The 13022-nt window shown below is 57.5% G+C and overlaps 1 protein-coding gene across 1 annotated transcript in view; it reads right to left on the reverse strand.

Annotated features, from left to right (window-relative positions):
• CTIF (cap binding complex dependent translation initiation factor) overlaps nucleotides 1-13022 on the reverse strand; it is a 114303-nt gene that overhangs the window by 27802 nt on the left and 73479 nt on the right. The window contains exon 9 of the mRNA XM_008050802.1: nucleotides 3242-3397. Within this exon, the coding sequence (XP_008048993.1) occupies nucleotides 3242-3397 (156 nt within the window). The remainder of the gene's footprint in view (nucleotides 1-3241; nucleotides 3398-13022) is intronic.

Consider the following 13022-nt stretch of genomic DNA (forward strand, 5'->3'; position numbering starts at 1 on the left):
CGACGGGAGGCCAAGGTCAAGTTCGAAGAGAGGTCCAAGCTGGGCAAGAACAAGTGGTCCTTCCAGAAGCTGCAGCTTTAGATTTTTTTTTGTTGTTTCAGTCATTAAATATTTTTTAAATAAAAAGAAAATATAAAAAAGGTTGCAAAGAGCTTGTTGAGCTGAGGTGGCAGCAGACAGGAGGGCAGGGAGACCCACGTGGCCATGCGCCACCGAGGACACCCTTTGGTCGCCTTGAGGACTTTCAGCGGAGGTGACTGGCCCTCATGTGCGACAGCGCTGTGGGGGGGCTCTCCTCTAGTACTGGAAGGTGGGTCTCGATAGGCAAGTCAGTTACGGCCACGGCGGGGTCAGGTCCACAGAGACGCCCAGGAACAGGCCACGCACTTGCAGCAGGGAGGGGGCCACAGAGCTGCCTCTGGCTCTGGACACCTCCACACGCTGGCGGGACCAGCTTCAAGGACACAAGTCAGGCCTGGGTGGGAGCGTGCCTGAGAGGCCAGGGAGGCAGTGGAGATCTGAGACTCAGGGTCTCCAGGAGCGGGCGAGGCAGCAGGCCCATCCCAGGGTCCCCATCTCTTCTCAGGATCCCGTTTTGGGGAGCTGAGTGCTCTGCGGGACAGAGCCCTAAACCAGGAACTCAGGAGCTCTAGCCGTGTGCTCCCAGGCCTTCAGCCCCCTCAGGGACCATGTGCTCCATCCTTGGGCCCCATGGCTGGGGGACCAGTTGCTCCTGAGAGCCCCGTGCCTTAGAACGGGCCCTGGCACTCTGTGAATGCCCACCTGTCCTGGGAGTGCTTGGCTCTGTGTGCTACACACCCGCCCCATACCCTCGGAGAGGCAGCACCAGCCTCCTCTGTGATGAAGACGCCAAAGCTCAGGGCAGGTGTCTCCCCCAAGATGGCACAGTTACCTATCCAGAGCCAGGCTTTGGACCAGGCAGCAGCTGGCCCCAGGAAAATGCACGGGTGTGGCACGTGGGCTCTAGTCTCTTCTTTTACAAGATGGTGACTGTCTCGGGTGGTCTCTGTACTCTTCAGGTTGGCCATGGGCACAGGTGGAGTGTGTGTTTGGCCAACTGTCCTGAAAAGTGAATGCATCAGACGAGTGGCATGATTTCTTTTCTTTCTTTTTTTTAACTTGAGTCGTGGTCCTCACTCTGTCGCGTAGGCTGGAGTGGAGTGGCAAGATGCGGGCTTACCGCAGCCTCAACCTCCTGTGCTCAGGCGATCCTTCTGCTTCAGCCTCCTGAGTAGCTGATACTACAGGCATGCGCCACCACGCCCAGATAATCTTTATGTGTTTTGTAGAGATGAGGTCTCTCCATGTTGCCCAGGCTGGTCTCCAGCAATTCTCCCACCTCAGCCTCCCAATGTGCTGGGATTACAGGTATGAGCCACCGTTCCCGGCTGGTGTTGTTTCTTATTTGCAACAGACCTCCCAGCACCTTCTGGACCTCACCTGACGGCCTGCACCCCCTCAGGCGGTGGCAGATGTGTCCCAGGAGCAGAGTCAGATGGGCTGTAGTCTTGCCTCCTGCTGGGGTGCAGGTGACGTAACACCAGGAGGGGTTTCCCTGACAGAACAGGTATGCTGGGGTGGGTCAGGCCACTGCTCTAGGGTGGGTAGGTGGTGCTGGTAAAACATCCCCAGGGGATGCCAGGGGCTAAGCGTTCTGAGCCCAGGACCCCTAAGAGCGAGACAAGGGCTGGTAGGCCGCTGGGTAGTCACACATCTGAAACCATGTGCCTCTGCAGAGACGCAGGCTGGCGGGTGGGTGGCAGAGGCGTGTGGGCCACAGGGCACGGGACAGGCCTGCGGCCCTCGTGGGTCTGCAGGGAGCACGACTGCTCCCTGAATGATGCTTGGAAGACACTTCCCAATAGCCCCGCTCTCCAGTGCTCTGCTGGAGTCTTTCTTTCAAAACAGGCACCCCCTTGCCCCCGCCTCCCCTTCAGCCAAGGAGTCCCACTGCCGATCACCGAATCGCTCTCAAAAGACAGTCCTGCACCTGCCCTTGCCTCTGTGATACCACGCCCATGATCTCCTTGTTGCCAGACCCAGGCGCTCCCCCGTCCCAGCCCTTGGACTCCCCAGGGCCTTCCTCTCTGTGTCTGGTCCCCTTGGGGGGGAGGGACACCGAGAGTGGGGACTGGCTCGGGCACCCATGAAGGACCGCCCACCACGCTTTCCTAGAGCCTGCTCTGCCACTGCTGCCCTTGCTGCCCCCTCTTGGCCTGCCCACGCCTCTGTCGACACCCTCTTCCTGGGCAATTCTGGCTGGTCCCTAAGTGCATGACAACACAGCAACCACCTTCCACCTGACCACCTGACCGACTGGCTCTTGGTTTCCAGCATCACATGGTCAGTCTTTCCCTGGCGAGCGCCCTCCCAGGAACAGTGCCCAGGTTGAATGTCAGAACTGTGTCCAGCTCCCCCTCCACACTCCACGTCGGCGAGTCCTGGTGGTGCAGACTACAGAAACACCTGGCGCCTGCACCATGGGCCGCTGACCTCATGCTGGACGACGCCTGCAGCCCCAGCCCCCTGCGTATCTGTGGGGCCGTGTCCAGGCCCCCCACCTCATGCTAGATGGCACCTGTTGCCCCAGCTCCCTCCACACCCGTAGGGCTGCCTCCAGACCAGTGGCTTTCTGCTGGCTGGCACCTGCAGCCCCAATCCCCTATACACTGCAGGGCCACGTCCAGGCCACCGGCCTCATGCTGATGACACCTGCAGCCCCAGCTGGACCCTCAGCTTCCCACTGCCCCCTCAGTCCTCTGCCCTGAAGCACCCGGGGACCTACAGTCATCACCCGAGGGACAGACACCCCGGGGGACCTGCAGCAGTCACCCGAGGGGTTGGTGTCCTGGGAGGTCGTGCCTCTCAAGGCTCCTGGTTATGCTCTTCTTCTTCGGCTGGTGTTCAGAAGAAACTACGCTTTCTTATCACGCATAATTCAGCAGCAAACCCACCCACAAGCACTCACGGACGAGGGCTTCCTGCAGCCCTTCCCTTTGGGCCAACCTGGTTCAGGAGCAGCGGCTCGGGGGTGGCGGTCTCCTGAGCAAGGGTGGAGCCCTGCGTCAATTGCACGCTCCACGGTGCCTATGAGCCCCTGCAGTGTCGTCTACAAGGCCCTGCAGCATCTATACAGCCTGCAGCGTCTAACAGCCTGCAGCATCCAACAGCTCCACCGTGCCGTGCCACAGCCCTCAGCGTGGCACGCAGTGGCTCTTACCTCGCGCAGGCAGGTGTAGATGGGGCCCACGAGCACGCGGAAGGGCTCGCCCGTGCTGCTGCGCATGGCACCGAAGACCTCACACAGGAAGGTGATGAAGCCCAGCCAGCGCTCTGCGTCCCGCCGCTGCAGCTCGCCACGCGCTGTGAAGTCCTTCTGTGGAGGCAGAGACTATGTCAGTGTCATGGGGGACCCTGCTGCCTCGGTGGCCCCGCTCCAGCCAGGGAGGTGAGGATGGGGACCACCCTCCCTGGCTGGGACACATGCCCCCTCCCTGGCTGAGGACACATGGTCCCCTCTGGCCACCGCCCCGACCTGCTGCAGGTCACCCTGCGTCCCTGACCCCAGTGCTGAGCTGGGGACAGCTGGAGGGGTGGTGCAAGCTCCTGGGACTCAGCACTCTCCCCCTCCTGGGGCTGGCCACCTACCCCGACGACCGTGAACACGCCCTCCATGTCTGGGAGGGGGAGCAAAACATGCCTGCCCATCGCACACAGTCAGCAGCTGACAACCAAGGCCCAGCACCCCGGCACAGGCAGAGACGCAAGCCACAGCTCCTGCCTGCACGGGGCCCAGAGGCAGTAGGAAGGTCATAGGCGTGCATTCACTCATTCATTCACCCTCCATAAAAATATGACTGCCCACTGCGTGTGCGGCCCTGCACCAGCAGTTATGATAAGATGTGTTCACTCGTCACTGGGACACCCGCGAGTGGGAATGGAAGGCTGTCCGAGAGTTCTGGAACAGGGACTCTGGAAGCTCAGCCATAGGCATCGAATTCCCAGTTGGACGTCGGGGCCTTGGATGGGGCTGGGATTCTGAGCCGGGAACACGGGCACTTCAGAGAGAGTGGCTGTAGAGAGGCAGGCGTGGACAGGATGGCAGGGTGTTCGGAAGGGAGAGAGAGGCCGCCGGCCTGGCCCAGCACAGGCCCCAGGGCACAGGTTGTGGCTGGAGTGTGGAAGGCAACAGCCAGCCTAGGTGTTGGGCTCTGTGGCATGAGCACCAGGGCAGGTTTGGGGGACCATGGAACGCCACGGCCACCTACGCTCTCAGGAGAGGCTCACATAGCAGGTAGGAGGACCGGGCAGTAGCCCTTGAAACCTCCCTTGCGGCAGCAAGCAAGAATCCCAGCTCCCTGGCAGTTGAACGGTGAGGATTTGTGGCGGGTTCGGTGGTGTTCAGGTATGCATGCCAGAGGCCTTGGCGCTGGCTCGGGGGGCGTCTGTGTCCCGTGTGTGAGGAAGGTGCTCTCTGGAGGGTCTCCTGACCCCAGTCTCCTTGGACGGCGGGCCAGTGGCTGGCTGAGACCTCCAGGAAAAGCCTCTCCCGCCCCGTTTGACGTGTCTGGACCATGGCCACAGGTACCAGTTTCATCCACAATGGAGACGTACATGCGTATGTGTTTCTAGATCAGTGGCAAATCAACGCCTAATCAATATCTCCGCCCACAGGCAAAGCGCCAGCAGCAGCCGCTGCCCTCTGCGGGCCGGGCGCCGCACCAAGCCCCTTACTTACAATAGCTCATAAATCGTCTCAGCGGTTGCCCAGGCAGAACCTGTGGCCCATTGCATAGAGAGCGAGCCTCCGGGTGGCTGCGTTCCTGCCGGCCGTGGCTGGTGCTGAGGGCGGAGTAGGGACAGAGCCCAGGTCTGCTGCTCTGCAGGCAAGCTGGCTTATTTCTCCCGCATGTGTGTATGTTTTAATTTAAATAAAAGCTATTGTGCAGCCTAAGGTGGCCAGCCTGGTGTAGCGGCATGCATGGAGACAGAAGAAAGGTCACTATGGTAGAGCCACATCCGCCGGCTCACACGGTCCCCGTCTGAGTGGTAGGGGCCGTTTCCAGCCAGGGAAGCACCCAGGGCCCGCGGAGCCACACTCCAAGTCTTCGCTTTTTGCTAACCCTGGACACACACCCACGCTGCAGTCTTGGGCCTCATGCTTTCCCTCTGTCCTCCTGAGACCGCTCACCCCCCACGGCAGGATCCGCCTGTGCCTGGCCACGGAGGTCTGCTGTGTGCCCCTGGAGTCGGAGCTGGGGCGGGGTCAGCCAGCAGTCCTCGCGGAGTGGATGAGGAACATTCGTGGGACAGTCCTGCCCCGGGGAATGGGGCATTGTTCTGAGACCTCATGGAAACAGGCGGCGCTGAAGACGCTCGCCACAACCATCCAAAAATGAGTAAATGTAAACCCAAGCCCAGGCACGGCTCATACATCTGCAGGAAGAAAGACAACACGGACTCCAGGATGTGCAACAGGAATCCAGGAAGGGTCGTGATGAGTCCCCAAGACTCCCAGGCCAGTATGAAGAGCAGCGGGAGTGGTCAGAAGAGACCCTGCAGCCAGCACTGAGGATGCCAGACATGGAGACACAAGCCAGGGGGCGCCGGACACACCTGGGAGGTGGAGTATCAGGCACACGGACAGGAGGAAAACACAGGGAAGACAGGGACAGAAGCCCAACCATGTGTCACAGACACTCTCAGAGGATACGAGCACATGGGACAAAGCGGCCAAAGAGAAAATCCTTTTATCTGAAAACAGACACATCTTTAAAAAAGAAAAAAGTGGGCTCTTCAGGTAACAGGGTCCCGGTGTGGGAGAATCTTTTTTTTCTAATTTAAAGAAAAAAGAAAAATTCTAAAAACAGCTATGAAGGAACAACAGCAACAAAAATCAGGATGCTTATAAAAGATTCTTGTATCTGGTTGGCCTTATGCTTCTATATTTGATGCTAAAATTCAGGGAAATGGCGGCAGCATCTTCATGGGCTTGAGGGAAGAACACACCTCCAAGGGGAAAGCGAGAGAAAGGCTGCACACGTGCCAGTGTCTGAGCAGGTCACTGCCAGGCATGGCCTAAAAAAATCAAGTGATGCCACTGCTATGAAAACCAGGATAGCGATTCTTCAAACAACCAAAAATAGAAATGCTAAGTCATAAAGTGAAAAGTGACGAAACGCATCCCTTTAGAAGGAGGCATCTACACTTACGACTTTTATGGGTAAGTTCATTCAGACTTTCAGGAGATTAGATAGCTGCCTTTCTCTGGAAACTGACCCAGAACACAGAAGGAGAAGTGTCCAGCCAGTTCCCTGTAACCCAAATCTCGCAATCACAGCAAGCTACAATAAGGAAGCCTGCAAGCCAGGCTGTGAATAGGGGTGAGAGTCCAAAGAGAAAGAGGAACACGCAGACCCACTTTCAGCTCAGGGAGGCATGGGTGATTTGGCATCAGGAAATCTGTCAGCTTGTCTGTTACACCAACGGGCTGATCAGAAAACGGCAGCAGCACCCAGGACTCTTGGAAGGGAAGAGACAAAGTGATCGGATTACGTATATGGAAAACCCAAGAGAACCCGCCAGGAAAGTCAGCTCAGTAGCTAAGTAGCCAATTAATAAGATTAATTAACAAAACTAATATACAAAACCCAACTGCTTTCTTTTGCGGTAGGACTAATCCATGAGATATCTGAATGCACAAAAGCTCATTTATTAAAGCAATAAAAAAACAGTGACATTATTAAGAAATGTGCAAGATTTCTAAGATTAAAACCACAAAACTAAGCTGATTTGAGAGAACACCTTGAACATGTGAAGAAACACATAGTGTTCCCTGGTGGGAAGTCAGCATTGCAAAGATGGTGATTTTCTCCGAAATACTTCACGGGTTCAGCACCAATCTGCCCCAATGTGAACTATGTTGGGGGAAAGAGAAACAGGCCTGAAAAAAAATCATCCCACAAGTAATTTGAAGGAATAACAGGGAAACAGTTAAAATCAAAACAAAACAAGATCAGAAAGAGTTCTCTACTTTGAGCCCACGGTACAGCTTCTGTGACTGGAAGGCTGTGTAACCAACACAGCATGGACAACTAGAGGAGACATGGCACCCGAAAGGGGTTAAGCCTTAAAAAAAAGCCGAGAGCGGTGTCCACCTGTAGTTCCAGCTACTTGGAAGGCTGAGGCAGAAGGATCACCTGAGCCCAGCAGGTTGAGGCTGCGGTGGCTGTGAGCGTGCCACTGCACTCCAGCCTGGGTGACAGAGTGAGACTCCGACTCAAAAAAAAAAAGTAAGTTCTATGTCAGACCATAAATTACCAAGAAATATATGAAAAACAAATTCACTCAATATCCATAGCAATTACTTAAATGAAAAAAACCTTTTTCTTCCATTTCTATCAGCAAACCTGACAGGATGGTAACTATCAATGCTGGCGAGGATGCTGTGAGATGGTCACTCTTGTAATGGGCAGCGGACATGAAAACACCTTAAAGAAGTCTTAACATACTCTTATCGTTTGATCTAGTCTTGGCACTTCTGAGTAATTATCATCAGGAAACAATTAAAAATAACAGAAGAAATAAACGTGATGCACATACAAATCCAACAGCCTAGGCACTGGACAACTGGGGAATGGGGAGGTCCGTGTGACGCGTCGGCCATTTAAGAGATGTGTGTGAGGTTTACAGCAGCATGGGAGATGCTGATGGAAGGCTGCATGAAAAAAGCAAAACCAAAATTGTGTGCCACATAATCTCACCCGTGAATACATTTCACTTTTTTTTTTAATGAGAAAGATGAGAAATAGTCAAAGCAGCGGTGTTCACAGAAAATTAGGGAAGAAAAAAATAAAAAGCAAGGAACAAAGTCACTCGTAATTCTACGGCTGAGACCCAGCCCCTGAGCAGACAGGAAAGGGCGCTGAAAGGCAAGTCCCTCTAGCAGGGCTGGTTCTCCACAGCAGAATTATGGCTGACTTTGTGCTTTGCTTTTTATTTTTCCCTCCCTAGTTTTCTGTGAACATTTCTCCTATAATCAGGAAGAGAGTTACAGAAAGAGACATGGGCGCTGGCGACCCTTTCCTTGAAGCTTCCCTCCTGGCGTGACGGGCCAGTAGGCCGCAGTACCGCAAGGAGGGTGGGCGGGGGTGAGCACGCCCAGCCCTGTGTCTCCGCCGCCTTGCGGACCGCCAGCTCTTCCCCGGGAACAAGGAGCCCCTTTCTGCCAAGCGGGACGAGTCGGCCCGGGTCACTAGCTCAGCCCAGCCTCAGCCCCACTCGTCCAAGAGCAGCAAGGGGCCCCTGCGGGCGGCGGCCATGTCCAAGTCTGGTGCTTGGCTCAGGCTCTCATCTGCCTGGCAGGCTCTGTCCCAGCAACCCCTAGTGCCTCTCCCCAAACCTTAAGGCTACTATTTAAGCCCTGTTTCCTGCCTAAAACTATTTATTGACGTACTGCTATTTCCTGCTCTGGCCACATCAATAAACCCTGAAAGCCATTCAGTGTCTCAGGTTTCCCGAGGCATTCTGGGAAATTCTTCCCACTCGAGATAACCACAAGTGCTGGCATGGCAGGCCCGGCGGCCGAGCCAAAAACAGCTGTGTCCAGGCAGAGAGAAAAACACCCCGGCCCGGCCCAGCCCGCAGGGGCGGCTGCCGCGGGGAGAAGCGGCGGCCGGGGAGGCCGGGGCACAGGGACTGGTGTGACTGCGCACTTCCTGGGCAGAGGCAGCCCCGTGGCCCTGCAGGCTCACCGCCACTGGGCGCTCCCTGGGTTGACACAAACGACCCTGGGAAATGCGCCCATCAAATGTCACCTCCCGGACTCACTGGCCTCCGTCCAGGGAAGTGGCTGGGCTGTCTCCCCGGGGCTGGGGAAAATGCACATCTCTCGCGGCCAGCGGGACAGTTCCTTTTCCTTGTGGCATGGGATGCCATGCGGGGGCAGCGCAGCAGCCAGGGCCCACCCCGTCACTCTTCTCTGGTGCGAGCGGCTGGGCTTAAGGCAGATTCCACAGAATTCTTCCTCTTAGAGAGAGGAGTTGTTTTCCAGAAAAGGTGCTTGCTTTCTTACTGGGCTCAGACTTTCCCTCCGACAGGTCTCTGCTCCCTGTGGCCTCCAGGGAGGCCTCCTGACTGCCCTCTGCACAGCAGCCCCAGGCCCTTAGCCCACTTGGCCACGTTCCTCTGCACTGGGACCACCCCCGGCAGGGTCTGTGTGTGTGGAAAGCCTGGCCCCAGCTGGGAAAGGTTCCTGAGGGTGGACTCCTGTTCTCATGCAGTCCTCTGCATGGGAGGCCATGCGATCCTCCACCTGGGAGAAGGCCACGCAGTCCTCTGCCCAGGGGAGGCCGTGCAGCCTTTCCTTGGTACCTATTGTGTCCACAGTGAGGCCGAGGGAGGGGGCCTCCCAAGCCTGGGGCCGGCCTGAGCATGGAACCGGAGACATGATGACCCGCCAAGAGAGGACCTACGTGCTCCACTTCCTGTCCCTTCCTGGGACTTCTGGGCTCTGGGACCCTCAGAGTCCTGAGGAACAAGGATCAGGGAAGTACAGCCACCCCAGGCTGGTTTCTGTGACCTGGGGCCACAACCAGCCAACCAGCCCGCACCAGGCTCTCCTGAGGGACGCCCGTGGAAGGGCAGGAGTGGCTTGGAGGTGGGTGGGGGAAATGGAGGCTGGTGGGCAGAGCTTCCAGCAGGAAGGGGGCAGGAGGGGGGAGGGCGGGACTCTGGTTAGTACCTGTGTGAGGCAGCAGCCCACTCCCTACCTGCCCAGGGCAGCCAAGAGGGTCCTGGCTGGGTCTGAGCAGGCCAGGCCAACTCCTCCACTCAAGGGGCACCACATGCCATGGAGCGGGTGCAGGTGGGTGTTTAGCAGGTGGGGTGCCCAAGTCCTGGTCGCCTCAGCACTCACGTGACGCTCGAGACCTGGTCGCCTCAGCACCCATGTGACATCCGAGTCCTGGTCATCTTACCACCTGCCACACGACACCCTCTCCTAGTATCCAACCTACAAGTCCCAGGTGAGGACTCTGTCCCTCTCTACGTCACCATCTCTGAGACCGGTTGCTGCTCCCAACTGGCCAGACCTAGGCTGTGGAGTCGCTCTGTGGCCAAGACAGGGGGCCCAGGGATAGATCCCTAGCCCACACAGGAACAGCTGCCCTCTGCAAACACGCATCCTTTAGGGACAAAGACGCTGCCACCAGTGCCTGGAGCATCTAAGCCTCACTAGATCCCTCCATGCTGCAGTGATGGCCCATTCTGTTCCACCCAAAAGGATGAAGGGAGTATGACATTACAGGGATGATCTTGACTGCCATTGTCAACAGGCGTGATAGTCACGCACCAAACACTGGTGCATCAACTGCTATGAGTGAAAGTGACTGGACACATTCCCTGTGACCGAAGGGCCATGACTCTGTGGCTAGGACAGCGTGGCTGGGACAGAGGGGCTGGAACAGAGTGGTTGGCACAGCGTGGCTGAGACAGAGTAGCTGGGGTACTTTGGCTGGGACAGCGTGGCTGGGACAGAGTGGCTGGGGCACCATGGCTGAACACCATGGCCAGGACAGCGTGGCCGGGACACTGTGGCTAGGAATGCTTCCTCTTGGAACCAGGCTCCCGGCAAGCCGCCCATGGGGGCCAGGAGCAGCCATCAGCCACTTCCAGCTGCATCTGGATGATTCTGGAGACATTTTCCTCACAACTGGGCCATGAGCATCTAGCCTATTTCTGCCAGCCAAGTCAGGCCAGGGAGGCCCGGCGAATCCTGTAAGGAGGGGCGGGCGGTGCTGGGGCAGGAGGCTGAGAGGTCAGACGGAGGCCAGGACACGTCTGGCACTCAGGCAGGCGCAAAGCCTCAGCCTCAGGCAAGAAGCCGGCCCCTGTGGAGGCTGTGGCCTTCAGAAGCCCTCAGAAGAGGCTGGACATTTTCCGCCCAGGCTGAGCAGGGAGGCTGGATCATCTGACAGGTGAGGACGCCAGAAAGCAGCCAGGACTCCTCAAGGTGAAGTGCATGGACTCAGCCTCCGGCAAGACACAGGGTGCTCACCGGGCCAAGGGACATTAGGGGCTGAAGGCCACGGGCCAAGGGCTACCCAGCCATCGCAGCAGAGGGTGCCACGCTGGCCCTGGTCTCTACCACTGCCTGCCCGACTCCGACGCCACAGTCCCGCCACACGTCCCCAACCCTCTGTGGCTCCCATCTGCTACATGTTCTCGTTCACCACAGGCTCCCGTCCCATCACGGGTTCCTGTCCCACCTCGGGTTCCCGTCTGCCACATGTTCCCTTCCACCGTGCATTCCTACCTCGCCACAGGTTTTAGTCCCTCCATGCGTTCCCTTCCACCACGAGTGCCCATCCCGCCATGGGTTCCCACCCGCCATGGGTTCCTGTCTGCCACACTCTCCAGTCCCACCAAGCATCACGTCCGCCGTGCAGTGCCAGCACCAGTGCTTCCAAATGCTTCCTGCAGCCCTCCTAGCACTGCCCCACACAGCCCTGCACCAGAGAACCGGCTTCCTTGGCCCGACCTCCTCCTGAGGTCGGCGGGGTTGGACCAGGTCTCAGACATACCTCCCACGGCATCATGTCAGAAAGGCTCCCATGCAGATATGCAGCTGCCTGCCTCCACCCTGCAGGAGGTCCATGGAGGAGAGTCTGGACAGTGGGCTCCTCCAAGTCTGGCCACCACCCTGCTCAGAAGCGGGCTCTGGGCTTGGAGATGGATACTGACCAGGCCCTGGCCCAGCACAGGCGGGTCTTAGCACAACTCAGAGCTCTCTGTGGAGATGGAGGGCATGCACTCCTTGTGGTCTCGGCCTGAGGATCAAAGGGGCAACAAAAGTAGCAAGTTGCTGCCTGTGCCTCAGTGTCCCCGTCCATGGAATGGAAAGAGACTATTTGGCCTGCACCCAGGTGACAGAGTGATGAGACACATGTTGACCCTGCTAAATAGAAAAGGGTGCAATGCCCATATTCTGCAGGTCGAGAAGACCAAGCTCACGGTGGACAGATGCCCCGTCCTGGGAGCCAGCTGGAGCCTGGCTCACCCAGCAGGCTGGAGACGCCCAGTGCGCCTTCTCCACTAAGAGGTTTGGCCTATCCTGGTGGTGGTGTCACCTGGGATCCTTCTGGGCTAGACCAGGCTCACACGCCACGCGCCAGAAGCAACTGGAAGGCAGAGACAACTTTCTAGACTCTGCTCCTGATTCTCCCTGGAGCTGCCCGGAAGGCTGGCGTTAGACCCAGCAGCCTGCATAGCGCATTCGGCTGTGACAGAAATAGAGAAAACCCTGAAAGGCTCATGAAAAGATCTGGCCTGCAACGGGGACTCTGGAATAACTCAACCTGCAGCCCATGCCACCCACAACCTTCACCACACCCTCAAGGGTCACGATGGCACTTGTGGGCCAGCCTGGGCAGCTGGGATGGGCACCTCTCTTGTCAAGCTGTTCCCCAAAGGCTTGGTGGGCAGCAGTCAAGCCACAGATGGGAAGAGGAACCATGGGGGAGCAGGGGCTGAGGTAGACTCTGCCCTGTGAGGGGCTCCTGGACACCACAGAGAGAGACCTGGATGCCACTGTCCTGCCTGACATTCTCTGCCAAGACACAGAGGGAAGCTGTCTGCACCCTGCTCCGTCTGAGTGGATCCCCTGCTATCACAGGCTGCATGCTTGGTTCTGCCCAGATGGACATTCATCCATCCACCCACCCTACCCTCCACCCATCCAGCCAGCCACCTCCATCTCTCTATCCAGCCATCGACTCACTCACCTATCACCTGCCCATCCATCCACCCATCCAGTCAGCCAGCCACCCTATCCATCCATCTACCCACCCACCCACCTACCTATCACCTACCCATCCGTCCCTCTACTCATCCATCCATCTATTCAACTACCCCTCACCTACCCATCCATCTACCATTCAATCACCCCTCAAGCCTCCATCCATCCATCTACCCACCCACCCGTCCATTCATCTACCCACCCA

This window comes from Carlito syrichta, unplaced genomic scaffold (genome assembly GCF_000164805.1).
Source record: "Carlito syrichta isolate Samal-C Ts95f unplaced genomic scaffold, Tarsius_syrichta-2.0.1 Scaffold153698, whole genome shotgun sequence".
Classification (NCBI taxonomy): Eukaryota; Metazoa; Chordata; class Mammalia; order Primates; family Tarsiidae; genus Carlito; species Carlito syrichta.